Source organism: Vicugna pacos, chromosome 8 (genome assembly GCF_048564905.1).
Source record: "Vicugna pacos chromosome 8, VicPac4, whole genome shotgun sequence".
NCBI classification, from domain to species: Eukaryota; Metazoa; Chordata; class Mammalia; order Artiodactyla; family Camelidae; genus Vicugna; species Vicugna pacos.
In genome coordinates, this window is record NC_132994.1 from 39,380,951 (window position 1) to 39,394,961 (window position 14,011).

Below are 14,011 nucleotides of genomic sequence, written 5' to 3' on the forward strand. Positions count from 1 at the left end.
TTCAATCCCCAGTACCTCTGTTAAATAAAAGATAATAATAATAAATAAACCTGATTACCTCCCCCCAAAAAACAAAAATAAAACAAAAAACAAAAATACAACCCATATTGAATTTATCATGATCACATTTATAATATATACAACCTAACACCCTGCTAGTTATTCAAGCATATTGGTAGCGATGGATGAACAATTTACAGATCTCCATTTTATTTTTTAAAAAGTTCAAAACTGCATCACAAAAAATGATTTATTTCTAATCTAAGGAGCATCATCTGATTTTTCAAAGTAAGAAAGATCCTTAAGAATGAATATTATCTGAATAGAAAGATAAGTTTTATGCACACTATTTCCCATTACTTTTACTCACTATTTGCTATACAGTTTACTGTCATCTCTTTCCCTGTGATGCCCTCCCTTATCAATCCCTTTCGGAAAATAATTGTTCTCTTTTCTGGATTCTTAAAGTACTTTGCATATAAGTGCTTTATATACATAATAATCAAATATGTGTTACAGTGTGAGCTATTAAGTTGTTTACACAATTATGACGTACAGCAAACCCAAATGAAAGTTCTACAATGAATGGGTGAATGAATGAATAATTGATAAATGAATGGTTAAAAAATAGTTTAAAATATTCCTCCTGATATTTTTGAAAATTGCTTTTTTATACATAGAAGCCAAATACAGTGCATAATCCTTTATTGTATCAAAAAGTAAATAAATAAACAAAGAGCTAGCAAGGACATTTGGAGAGATTTGAGTATGTACTCTATGGTAGATAATATTATTGCACTAGTGTGAAATTTGGGGGGTTAATAATGGTATTATAATAATGTAGGAGAAGGTCCTTATTCCTGGGACACACATGCTAATACTAAAGGTTTTGAAGGTGAAATGACATAATATCTGCAACCTACATGTGTTACACATATGAGACATACAGATATGTGAGTGATGGAGAGAGAGAAAGGAAACGTCGCAGAGCGTTAACAATTGATGGATTAGGTGAAGATTTCAACTTTATCAATAAAGTTGGGGGAAACAAAGAAAGACTATAAGTTTGTTTTGAGTTTTGGTACTTAATAGTGTGAAAAATTCAGAGACCAACTCAATTTTCATCCTTTTGCAGTTTTTTTTTTCCTTCCTGGATGCTCACAGAATTTTTCCTTTATCCTTGATATTAAAGTATTTTGAAAAGATATCCTAAGTGTGTATCTTTTCATTTATGCTACTTGGAACAAGTAAGAGTTCTTCTCATCTATAAGCATAAACTTTTTTAACTCAGAAAAGTTTTCTTCTACTACATACTTAACTGTTGCTTGCATTTAATTATTCTAATAAATGTCAAAGAAATGTCTCCTGTTTGTCTGCCCTCACAAATTTTCATCTATTTTTTCTTCTCTCCAGCAAGCATCTCGAGTCTGTTCTTTACATCCCTGAAGTCACACTTTTTCTGTTTTCTATTTCCCACCTATTGCCTTTTCATGCTGCTTTTTATGCTTTTCATAGAATGTATTTTCTTGTATTTTATAATTTCAAATTAAATGCTTTCAAATTTTTTCATCTGCTCCTTCTACTGAATGTTTCAAAAGCATCAGTTTTCTCTACATCTTCAGATTACTGTTTATCATCCCTTACACTATTATTTTTCCTAAACCATATTTTATAGAAAAAGAAACAGTTCTATGATCAAGTAATCTGGAAAACTCTAGGTTGAAAAGTTAAATTTCTTGGCTGTTAAGACTTCTGAGACTTTAATGTGTTTTTGTTGAGTCACGGCAGAGAGAATATAATATAAGGCGTTTTTCAAGTGCATTTAACTCCTGAACACTCTCTTCTGTGGAAGCTTTTGGCTTATCAAAAAATTCATGTTATAGAACGTAAGTTGGAAAATTTTGTTACTGAGCATCTAGAATCTCATGACTTTTTTTTATTATACTCATCCTTGAATGAAAAGAAATTTGATGTTCAGGAAAAAGAACATATGCACCTGTCCTCCCTCCCATCCACTTAGATGAGTGTACATTTCCCTTTCTTGGTATACACACAGCAGAGCTGCTAACACACCAGCCTCTAAACGTATCGCCAATGTCTAGCAAGTGTTCAGTCCCTGTGGCTTTGCTGGATAAAGAGCGGATCTTCTCCTACTCAGCTGGCATGCCTGCTGACAGTAAGATGTAGAATTCAGTCCTTTGTAATTACTAACGGAATTCGTTTACTCCTCAAATTCATGTGTTGAAGCCAAAGTCCCCAGTGTGATTAAGAGGTGGGACTTTGGGCAGTAAGCAGATTTAGATGAGGTCACATCGGATTAGTGCCCTTATAAGAAGAGGAAGAGACCAGAGCGTTCTCTCTCTCTCTCTCTCCCACCCACCCTCTCCCATGAGAGGATACAGCAAAAAGACAGCCTGTCTACAGGCCCTCATCAGACATCAAATCTGCTGGCACCTTGATCTTGGACGTCCCAGACTCCAGAACTGTGGAAAATAAATGTTTGTTGTTTAATCCACCCAGGCTGTGGACTTTGTTATAGCAGCCCAAAGTGACTAAGACAGTAATGCTGAGTTGTTTGCTGAACCAGAAGAACGCATGAAAAACACCATCATGAGAGAGCAGAGTTCTTATTTCCTTCTTTCTAGAAGGTTAACCTCACCTAATTTGCAACACATATCATCACCTGTCATCTTCTACCTCTATAACATTAACTGTGCTGGAAGCTGCTCTTCCACTTGATGTAGAAAAGGAGAGGGGTGGTATGCACGATGCCAAGGGCAGGTCCAAATCTTGAGACTGGCTCCACACAGGAGAGCAGAGGCTGCCTGGTTTCCTGGTATTCACATGTCCTCCCTCTCTAAGACAGGGGCACACTCTGAGCAACGGTCAGAGCATCCCCGCACCTTTTTCATGACTAGCCCTGATCGTAAGCAACAAAGTCTGCTCTGGCCACTTATATGTCAGTTCATCTGTATTCATACTGAATTTAGGAGAATATTTAGCTAGAATCTAACAAATCACTGATGGATAGACTCCGTTGACAGGGCTACTATGATGCTGGATCTCTTCTGTAACAGAAACAGACTCATAGACATTGAATGCAAACTTGTGGTTGCCGGGGGAGGGGGTGGGAAGGGACAGACTGGGAGTTCGAAATTTGTAGATACTGACAGGTATATACAGAATAAACAAGTTTATACTGTGTAGCACATGGAAATACATACAAGATCTTGTGGTAGCTCATGGTGAAAAAGAATGTGACAATGAATATATGTATGTTCATGTATGACTGAAAAATTGTGCTCTACACTGGAAATTGACATAATATTGTAAACTGACTATAACTCAATAAAATAAATTTTAAGGAAAAAGAAAGAAAGTAGGGGGATGCAACGCAAATGATTGAGCTAGCTGCCAACTTCATTTGAAGCACAACAGTGGAGAAAATATAAATAAAGGATTAAATTAATTTGGCAGCCAATAAAGGGAAAAAAATTAATATGAATGGAATATGTCATGAATTACAAGAAGGTTGCAATTTCACCAACTCCACATGACCTATCAATTCCCAATTACATATTTAATTTCTGGAATTGATTATTATAAAGTCACATCCAAAAGACAATAATTTGCATCATTTCTTTGTTGTGTTTTCCTCCAGACAGCTCAAACTACTCACACAGAAAAGGGTTTTTTTTGATAAACAAAATAAGGTAAGCAAAACCAGAAGAGAACATTTAGATGAGTCAATATGGGCTCACAGACAAGCAAAAGAGAAAAAAAACATAATACAAGCCCTTTTAAGAACACTGTAACTTCTAGAAAGGCTAGTCATGGATTTTCAGTAAGAAGATTTCTCCGTGAGACAGTACCCTCGAGAAAAAAGCTCTTGTCTGTGCATGTGTGTATGTGTGTGTATAGATACAAATACAGATATATGTACTATGTAATAAAATGTTAATTTAACTTTATAGAGTATTTAAAACATCTGAAATATAATTTATCAGTAGGAATGTTAAGAAAAGGCAGCATATACTAGAACTCACCAAAAAGCCACTTGCTATAATAGGAAATGATACTTGCAATTAAGTTGAACACAACTAAATTATGACTTTAATTAAAAGGCATTTTCTAAGATGGCACCAACATGTTTAAAATTTAATACATTTTATATGAGATACCAGTTATCAACATAAAAATTTCTTTCTGCAGCATGTGCACTTTTTAAAAAGCAAAACAACTTTAACCAATATCAAAATGGTCCCAGAATCCATAGAAGTTTTATTGCGTAATAAATTCAAGGAACAGTTTTTTCCAACCATATAATACATGCCCCTCCTCGGGATATGCAATTCTATTTCTATTCCCGGTTAATAGTTATAGAATTCCTGCTGCTCTGTGGCCACTATGTCCATAAGAATTTTAAATGAAGAATAAATGGGGGCTCAGTGGACTGATAATGAAACACACAGCCTTTTGTCATTGGTCAGCATCAGATTAGAATGAGTCAGCAGGTCTTGAAAAGTCTGGGAGCAGTAACGTTATCTCAGCAGTCAGTGGAAGTGAGTTTGGGTCTGAACCCTGTGCCAGGCAGAGAGATAGGGCCTCACTGAAGTAATATTTTTCCAATTTTGTCTCCTCTACAAAAGTCTTATTACCTGGAAACAACTAATCTGTCAAGGTGAGAAACTGTCTTTCTAAAATAAATCTGAAATACAAACAGGAGAATTATTTGTCACCTCCCATGGTCGACAGACTTCAGAGGTTTAAGAAAGTGATGGTGGCCTTGCTGGCCTTTGCTCCTGGAAGACGGCAGGTAAAGAAGTGAGTGTCTGAGCATCTGCTGTCTTTACAAACTGCGCTAGAAACCATGGAGACAGGCAAGAAGTGCGACACAGAAGCAAGGAAAGTATGTTCCATCTGCTCAAGCAGTGTATAACCCAGTTTGAGAAGTACATTTTTACCTCCGGTGAAAGAGTTACTCATAAATATAAATGAATCTTTGAATATGTAAGTTCAACACGAAGGATACACACAAGGTCAACATGAAAGGGTACACATCTTCCCTAACGGAGCTGCTCGTGTGCTCATTACTTTTTGAATTGCCTTCAGAATTAATTTAAAAGGGATGCAGAAATATTTACAAAGTTATAAGTCCATGGTATCACTCAGGTTAATCATCCAAATTATTCAGAAAGTTGCTTCAGATAATTCTGGCCACTTCCAAGTATCAAAGCTGCCCATAGTGAACATAGAATTGCCCCAGCTAAGGCTTTTAACATAAAGTGATATTGTTTCTGTAGAGACGGTTCCACCGTTTGCGCAATAGTTGGAACAATGGCATTCTATCCCTTTGAAGGATAAAACGTTTATTTGGTTCTAAAAATTCCAGTATATTTATTTTAAAATTAAATTGTGTTGCTGCAGACACCTATCTTATATTCTTAAGAAGGGACTTCATAGCATCACAAAGTACTACTATAAAAGCCCTGCATATTCCACGGGGCCTGCATGTTCACTGTAATGGAAATTTATCATAGTGAGTATTCAGCTCAAAATCGGCAGACACAAGTTGAAAAAGAGAGAATGGCCACTTGTATGTCCTCCTGCAATTGCTTCAAATACCTCTGAGCTTATTTCCTTTGGTCCCCACTCCTCTATCCTGGTAAATATCTCCTACATACCTCATCTTGGCTAGAGTCATCACTAATCCGCAGTCACTCATGTCAGAGATCTGAGAGTCATCCTAGATTCTGCATGCTCCCTTATTTTTACCCCACTTCTGATCAGCCACCAATCCCTGTTGGTTCTGTCTTCTGAATATTTCTTACCTCCCTGCCCTACTCTCTATTTGCCAAACCTCTGGCCTGGTTCAGGCCATCACCTGTGGAGATAAGCAGGAGTCTCTAGTACAGAACCCTGGAACTCTTTCTAGACTGCATGGCAACGGCCCCACTGGACCTGTCCCTTCATCGCCTCCTACGCCTGGCAAGAAGGGCTGCACCAGAACTCAACTTGCCCCAGATCCTATGGTTTCCTCTTCCACGAAAGAGGAGCTGCAATTTCCAACGGTTTCCAAAGCCCAGAAGTGCTGGACCTCCAAACAACCCTGCAAAGAGTTGATATCCAAACCCAGACTGCTTAGCACCAAAACAGAGACTGCTAGCCCAAGTCCTACGGTCATTCCCACACTTGCCCCATAAAAAAGAGGAGAGCAACAGAGGGGCCATGTGGCTTCTGGGGACAAGCAGAGCCTTAGTGCAGCCCGCTGAGTGTGGGTCCCATGACCCCACTCTGCAGACTGCTGACAGGCTCTGCTGTCTCGCACCTGTGACTTCACACAGCAGCCAAGTGATGCCACTGCATTTGCCCCGGTCACTCCTCCTCCAACTATTGACTATAAACCTCTTATCCGTTCTCCACACTGTCATCAAAAGTCAGACCAGGTCACTTTCTGCCTAAAACTTCCCTCTATATTTGGACCCATAGAATAAGGTCCAAATTCCTAAGCATGGGATACAAGACCCTGAAGAGTCTAGCTGCAATTTTCCCTTCCAAGCTCATTTTCAACCATTCCTCCTTTTCTCTATTCTTGCTCCCCCTCCGCCACACACACACATACCTGCACTGTCCTCCCCCTTTCCCACCCTCTACTCCACAAAAAAGCAAACAGACTCAAAACTCTGTGCATTTGCCTTGCCAGGAGTAACCGTTCCCACGCTACTACCTTGTAACACGAGCTGAACACAAATCCTGCCTCCTCTGTGGAACTTTCCTGACTCCCCCTCCAAGACTTGGCCCCTGCCCCAGCTTGTCTCCCAGAAAGACAGCTGTGTTATAATCCTTCTGAAGACTGGGTCCAGGAACTATGCCTTGCTCTCCTGCTGCCCTTGACCTAGCAAAGGCCTGGCACAGAGTAGACACTCAAATGTTTGTTCAGGAAATAGACAGATGTGTAAATAAATGATGTCAGCTACTACATGCATCACCCTGAATACTGCTGATAAGCTTTTTTGCCTCATGTTCTCAATGTAGTCACTTTTCAGTCATCTCCAATCTATTATCATTTGCTCTTGAAAGGGTTTCGCTGAGGATGAATCTAGAATTCCCTCTACTACTCTGGATGTCTTCTTATGCAGACCTGCCTAAAGTAAAATTACAACGTGCAATGAGAATCTCTCCTGAAAAACTCCCCTGAAATTCGATTTTAGCCTTCAAAGTATTTTTTTCTTAAAGTGTACTTTAAGTAATAATAGAAATGCTTATGGGATGCCAAACATTAAATTAATATTAATGGCAAAACAATAACAATTCCCTTTAAAGTAATTGATTGAAGTCAAGAAATAGCTAAACCCGTTGACATGCAGTCAGAATTTTGTATTTTTCATCAGAAAAACTATTGTCTACCAATGACAAATAACAGTAAGGCCACAAAAACTACCTGTCATGCATCTAATGAAGACAGATTCTCTGGCTACCACGTATGATATGTAATATCCAAAAGCACTGCTGTAATTCACAGCTAATTAGTGTCTTGCCGTTATGAGAGGTGTCACGGCCCTAACTCTCTTTCCAGATCTACTCAGACCTCACAAGAGCTGACAGCCATGTGAGGATCACAAGCCAATTAGCACCCCCCAACCTGGGGCTGCTGCCTCGGAGCCACCCCAGCATCAATACATCATGCTCCCTCACGAGCACCCCTCTGACAGCTGTGAGCCATTGTTGCCCGAGGAATAAAGACAATACTTCTAAGGAAAACTCACGTGGGAAGGACAGAGATAGAAAAGGGATATTATTTGCCTGCCTTTAGCAGCACAAGTGTCAGCAAAACTGAAGATCATCAGTTCAGACAGATTAGAAGATGACTGGACTAAGAAATAGATCCATGCCTGGTATACCTGAAGATCCTTCATGGTGAGCAACTGTCAGCAACTGGGTTGTCCTTCTCTTTGCTCGTTTGAATGCAGATATATCAAAACCCCTTTCCTCTCCTTTTCTCTCCCAAATAGCCCTCCTCTGGCTAACAAGAACATTTTCCTTTCAGTAGAACTTAATGGTCTGCATTTACTTTGTCCCCTACTGAATACACAGCAATCAGATAATTTGTCTCAAAACTCTAAATGGTTTGACTTCATTAATGAAGAATCTCTAACGATACGCTGATCTCCAAGTAAGGCTTACAAAGCTTCCCAAGGCCACAAGCAAGCGCTGGAGTATTCCCAGCACATGACAGCCAATATCCTTGTAATTTTGTTCTAAGCCTGAAAAGCCGTTTTGGTCCATAGTAGTCTGCGTGGAGAGTGTTCAGAATAGTCACTGTAGCCTGGGAATTACTCGAAGGTATGATTCAGGTAATTCTAATTTTAGTTTGTTTTCCTCATGGAAATATTTTTCTTCTATATTTTTAATGCTAGAATCTAAGCTATTTAATCTAGCTTTGGGCTAACTAATGACTACTTAATTTTTTATATAAATATTGGCAAAGGCAAATAAATAAATGTGGATGCATTTAAACAACTAGTTCTCTTACACATTTTCTTATCACTAAGCATAGAATATCCAAAAAATTAATTTTTCTTCCACTGAATATAATATTCTCATGGAAATCTTCAAATATTTATCTATAAGGATATCCACTGCATCACATTTTATAACAGCAAAATTACTAAAAATAATGAAAATATACAAAGTATGAAATAGCGTAAGTAAATGATGACATGGCCATACAATGGAGAGTTATGTGACTTCTAAAAAATAATGATGTAGGAGAATACTGAAGGACAAAAATGCAAAAATGTTCACAGGATATTGAAAGACAGAAATAAGAAAAATGGAACCTAGATCCATATTATACACACACACATAAATATGTGTGTATTTATACATAGAAGTACATATGTGTGTATATATGTATACAAAAAATGCACACACATTTATAGATATGTATTTCTTATTTACAAGATGATCTCAATTTTTTTCCCTGTGTATGGGTGTATGTGTGTGTTTATTTAATTATATATACTTCTCAATTAAGCACAGAAAAAAGCTTGCCAGAAAAAGTACTTCAGTATTAAAAATGTACCTTCAGAAAGCGATAGTCTAGGTTATTCTTCTTTGAGCTTTTCTGTTTATGTGAAAATATTTTATTACTTTTATAACCAGAAAAAAAGTTATTATATATAATAAAATATTCACACATGTCATCTAAGTGTGCACTAGTGTGAAGTCACAGCCTGGTGGGGCATCAATTCTGAACAGCTAATGCCCATCCTATATCAGTCATTAAATATTTTTATTATCACCCTGGTATAGACAAGAAAGGCCAGAGGCACATCATCTTGAGCACATTTCAAGAATGGTCATCAGAACAGCACTTTCCAACTAGGTCTGCAGGGAGTTGCAGCCAAATGATTCTAGAATACTATATTGACTCAGAGCCAGAATACGTGTGAGCTGAAGGACCAGCTTTCCAAAAAGCCTGCCTTAACACCCCTGCCCTTAATTCTCTCCAGTTCCAATCCATCTGCCCTAATCTTTGGGACCACTAGATGTGAGGAAGGAAAATGGGTACCAAACTCACAGAGTCCAAGTTCAGTTCAGGTCAAAGTTTCCAGCACATAGCACATTTGCATTCAGCATTTCATTTCATTTTCTGTTTACCAGGGAGAGACAAATGAAATGAAAAAGCAAAAGGTATTATGAAAAGATCAGTTTTGACAACAGTTTAGATTTTGCTTCTTGCTTCCCATTTCCCTAGAAGGATAGACTCCTAGATAATGCAAAAGTGAGAAAACACAGGCAGATCGATATATTTTTCATTGCATACCTAGAGTGCATGTATTTGACACTACTTATAGACTGCTACCCATAGATAGAAACTTCTTGCTAATTTTTATATTACTCTTGAGTAGTTGAGTAGGTTTAATTTTGACACCATTGTGAAGATAACAAATAAGGCAAATTTAAAATTAACATATCCATGTTCTAACAGCAGGCTTGTGATGACAGACTCTAAAATCCATACTTAAATCACACAAAACAGTGCCCATACCTGAAAGGGAGAAGTTGCCTTTCTGACTTTCACTTTCTCTGATTAAAAAGGCACCTGTCTGATTTCCTGAATATAATAGTTGATTTTCTGCATCTACTCTCTTGATTCCTCCAAAGAACCACCTAAAAAGAGAAAGATATAAACGTTAATTAACCAATCAACACTTTTTTTAAGGAGCAGGAAGCTTGGCATGAAAGCATTCCAATATCGGAAAGGTTTGATATTCTTTAGTGAGACTATAACATGTATAAACATTGGCAAAGGCAAATAAATAAATGTGATACTTTGACACTTGATGTGATTTTTCTGGATGTCTGCAACCCTCACCAGGAGTCTTTAAAATATTATAAAATGAGAATTTGGCTGATGCCTGCTACCCCATTCCTTCTCACACCTGCATTCTGAGAGGCCCTGTGTTCTTCTGTCGAATCCAAAGCTTCCAGGGCAGGCCCACTGCATAAGTCGGCCGTGTTCTGCGCTCTGAAACTACTCATCATCACCATCAGACGGTCCACTGCCTCACATAACACCTCCGAGGTGTCAGGAGGCAAGCTTTCCAATCCAGGGAGTCATATATTTCACATCAGAGTGTGAACAATTAAAAATGTAGTTCTCTTTCCCTACCTCTGTCATTGCCCAGTTCTGCCACAATATAAGCTGATTTTGTGTGTTTAGAAGGAAATTTTCATTGGTGAAGAAATTATGTGAAAAAGATACTTCTGCCTGAGATGTATCTTCTTCGTATCCTCCACGTCTTATCTTTACCGTCTTATCCTTAACATTCCAGAAATATGAGTCAATGAATGTGAATGTGATCAACCTGAACGAAGAATTATGGATTTTAATATCAGAGCCAGTCTAAAAGGTTTATTAAGTCAGTAGACACCAATGTGATAATGAGAGGAAACTGAGAAAGCCAGCTTTTCACTATCAGGTCATAATGTTGATCTTTATCATTTAAAGATTTTAGGTAAAATACTTATCTTTTCTGGTATCATCTTTAAAATGTAAACACTCAAAGAGAAGAAATAGGTTTGAAGGAAGAAATACAGGCTGGGTGGGGAACTGCAGGCTGTGAGAGGCCATCAAAAACTGGCTCCAGTTGGTTTGACAGGTCATGGGCATTCGGGAATATGAGTGCACCAGGGGACACAATTGAAGAGGGGGGAGAAACTGAAAAGAGAGGCATTCAAATATAAACAGTACTTTTCAACAAAAGAAAAATGTTTGTTTACCATTTCCCCAGTCATCAAATTGCAAATTACACAATATTAGTCAGTAAATGCCAGATTATGTTGGAGTAATGAAAAACTCCGAAAAAGCTCAGTGGTTTAAGACAACAAAGATTCACTTTTCATTCATCTTCATGTCAACTGAAGGTCACCTACGCTATGTCCATCTCTACATCTGCCAGGGAGTTTTCATCTCCGTGCTTCCATGATTGCTGATACAGGGCTGGAAAGTACGGCAAATCACAAGCTGGTTCCTGGAGCTTCTATTTAAAGCTTCTACTCAAAAACAAACCCATTGGCAAATAAGTTGTATGCTGGTGCCTTAATGCAAAGAGAGTAGAAAATGCAATCCCACTGCTTCCCCAAAGGCAGAGAACTAGAAACATTTGGTAGACGACACTAATGATTACCACATTGATTTAACATTAGGAGCCAAATTAAGGTCCGTAGACTATTGTTTGTCCAACTGAAATTATGAAAGGCTTGGAAACATTCCAAGGTGGCCATGTAATGAATTTATAGGAAAACAGAAATGTGTGTTTCCTACAACTTCAGAAATAAGTGAATAGAACATAATGAAAAATCCAAACAGATCCAGATATTCAAATTAGTGATGAAAGGATGGATTAGTGAATAAATCCTGGTACTACTCATAATCCATATTAAAGTTTTTTTAATTAAAAATTAAAAATTACTGTATACACAATAATTTTACATAGAGACCTAACGTAAAAAACAAACTTTAAAATTTTCTGAGTATATTGGACTTGGGAAGGTTTCTTAGACAAGACAAAAAGAAAAAGATATACAGGCCTTAAGGGGAAAGATGGACAATATTTATTACACTTTACACAATTAAAAACTTGCAACAACAAGATTACTATAAAATAAAGTTAAACTATAAGCCACAGAACTGGCAAAAGTCCTTGCAAAGCATATAACCAAAAAAAAGGTTCATAATCAGACTGTGTACAGACCTATAACCAATTTTTTTAAAGACCACACAGTAGAAAAATTGACACAGTATATAATTGGACCGTTCACAGAAAAGAAAAACCCAATAACTAATAAAAATAAGGAAAGAAGGATAGTATCTTTTGTCAGTAATTAGGAATATTAATAATATTAAATATAAAAACAATGAAGTGAGATTTCACACTTTTCGGCTGGACAAAATTTAAAACTCTCACAGACAGGCATTGGGAAAAATGTGAAAAAGGATCCTTTATTCAATACTAGTGGCAATGTCATTTGATACAACTAGTTCAAAGAGCATTTGGCAATGTCTGGTAAAACTGAGTATTTGTATACTACCTCAATTTCATGTCTAGATTGTATCCTATATATACTACAAGAACAGTCACTGAAGAATTCTAGCACTGAAAAATTGGAAATAACCTAAATGTCCATTGTAGGGAAATACATAAGCTTAGTTATGGATATAAAATGGAATAGTATATGGCAGTTGAAACAAATTGTTCAGGCATAAAAGGAAGTTGAAGAATGATACATACCATTACAATGCCATTTACGTAACGTTTCAGCAAACATATTAAAACACTATACATTTTTATGGATACATGCATGCTTAGTGACAGATAATCGTTACTCAGGCAATTTTTTTACCCATTTCCAGAAATGGCAAAATTTCTTCATACAAATATTTCAAGCAAAAAAGCAACATGGGTCAACTCCATGCACTTCCCTGATTTCTAATGCATTTATTATGCATTAACATTAAAATGTTTGGTCCAAATGTAGATACGTAAACTTTGACAAGAATTACAGTTTATCTGGCCGATTAAATTCTCAGAAGTGCAATTATATCGCCTATGTCTCATCATTCTAAAGAGCAAATATCCATTATTATATGTTTCAAACACATACAATACATTTGTATTTTGAATAATCAAGTCTGTAAATGATGTATTTTCTCTGCCTGGTACATGTATGAGCGAGCAGTTTTTGCAAATCAAGTGGTTAGAGATATATAGTAATTTTACTGCCTTTGTAGAGAAGAACTCTGTGGTGAATTTTTGAAAATTCTTTTCTAACTCGCCAATTCTGGATTCTTGTATAATAGATTGGTACAATCACTTTACAAGGTAAATCACACCAGTATTGAATTTATAGTAACAATGAAATACATGTAACTATTTGACTGGATACATCAGCTCACTTAATACCTGGAATTTTACTACCAACAGGAAGTGAAGAAAATAAATTAAAAATGGTTTTCTGGCTATAGTGGCATTATACTGTGATCTTTCACACCCAGAGATGACGCATTGGCTATAGACTGTGATCGCTAGAGCATGTGCTGCTGCGCAGACTAATGAGGAACCGATAATTCTTTCCACCCTTTGCATGTATGAAAATTGTTCCTTACTTTGTGGTTTGAGCCATGGGCAGAACTGTCACTCTCCTCAGTTCTGCCTTTGAGAGCCCCTGCTGGCCCCATTCTGCAAGGGCACACACACCCCAGGTGTGGTTGTCAATGCTTTTTTTAAGCTCACATGCAGTAAAGAGAGAGTGCTGAGAAGGGATCAGGACATTCTAGGAAGTAAAAGGCATCAGGGGAGAGCATTGTGGATCAGGGATCCTTGAAGTGTGGTCCCTAGACCCAGGGCAACAGCATCACATAGAAACTTGCTAATGTGCAGGCTTCAGGCCAGACCTCAGAAAACTCTGAAGGTGGGGTCCAGCAATCTGGGTTTTAATAAAT

At 37.5% G+C, this 14,011-nt stretch overlaps 1 protein-coding gene across 1 annotated transcript in view; it reads right to left on the reverse strand.

The window, feature by feature from the left end:
• FRK (fyn related Src family tyrosine kinase) overlaps positions 1 to 14,011 on the reverse strand; it is an 81,360-nt gene that overhangs the window by 32,842 nt on the left and 34,507 nt on the right. Inside the window, exon 2 of the mRNA XM_006205675.4 lies at positions 10,055 to 10,176. Coding sequence (XP_006205737.1) covers positions 10,055 to 10,176 — 122 coding nt within the window. The remainder of the gene's footprint in view (positions 1 to 10,054; positions 10,177 to 14,011) is intronic.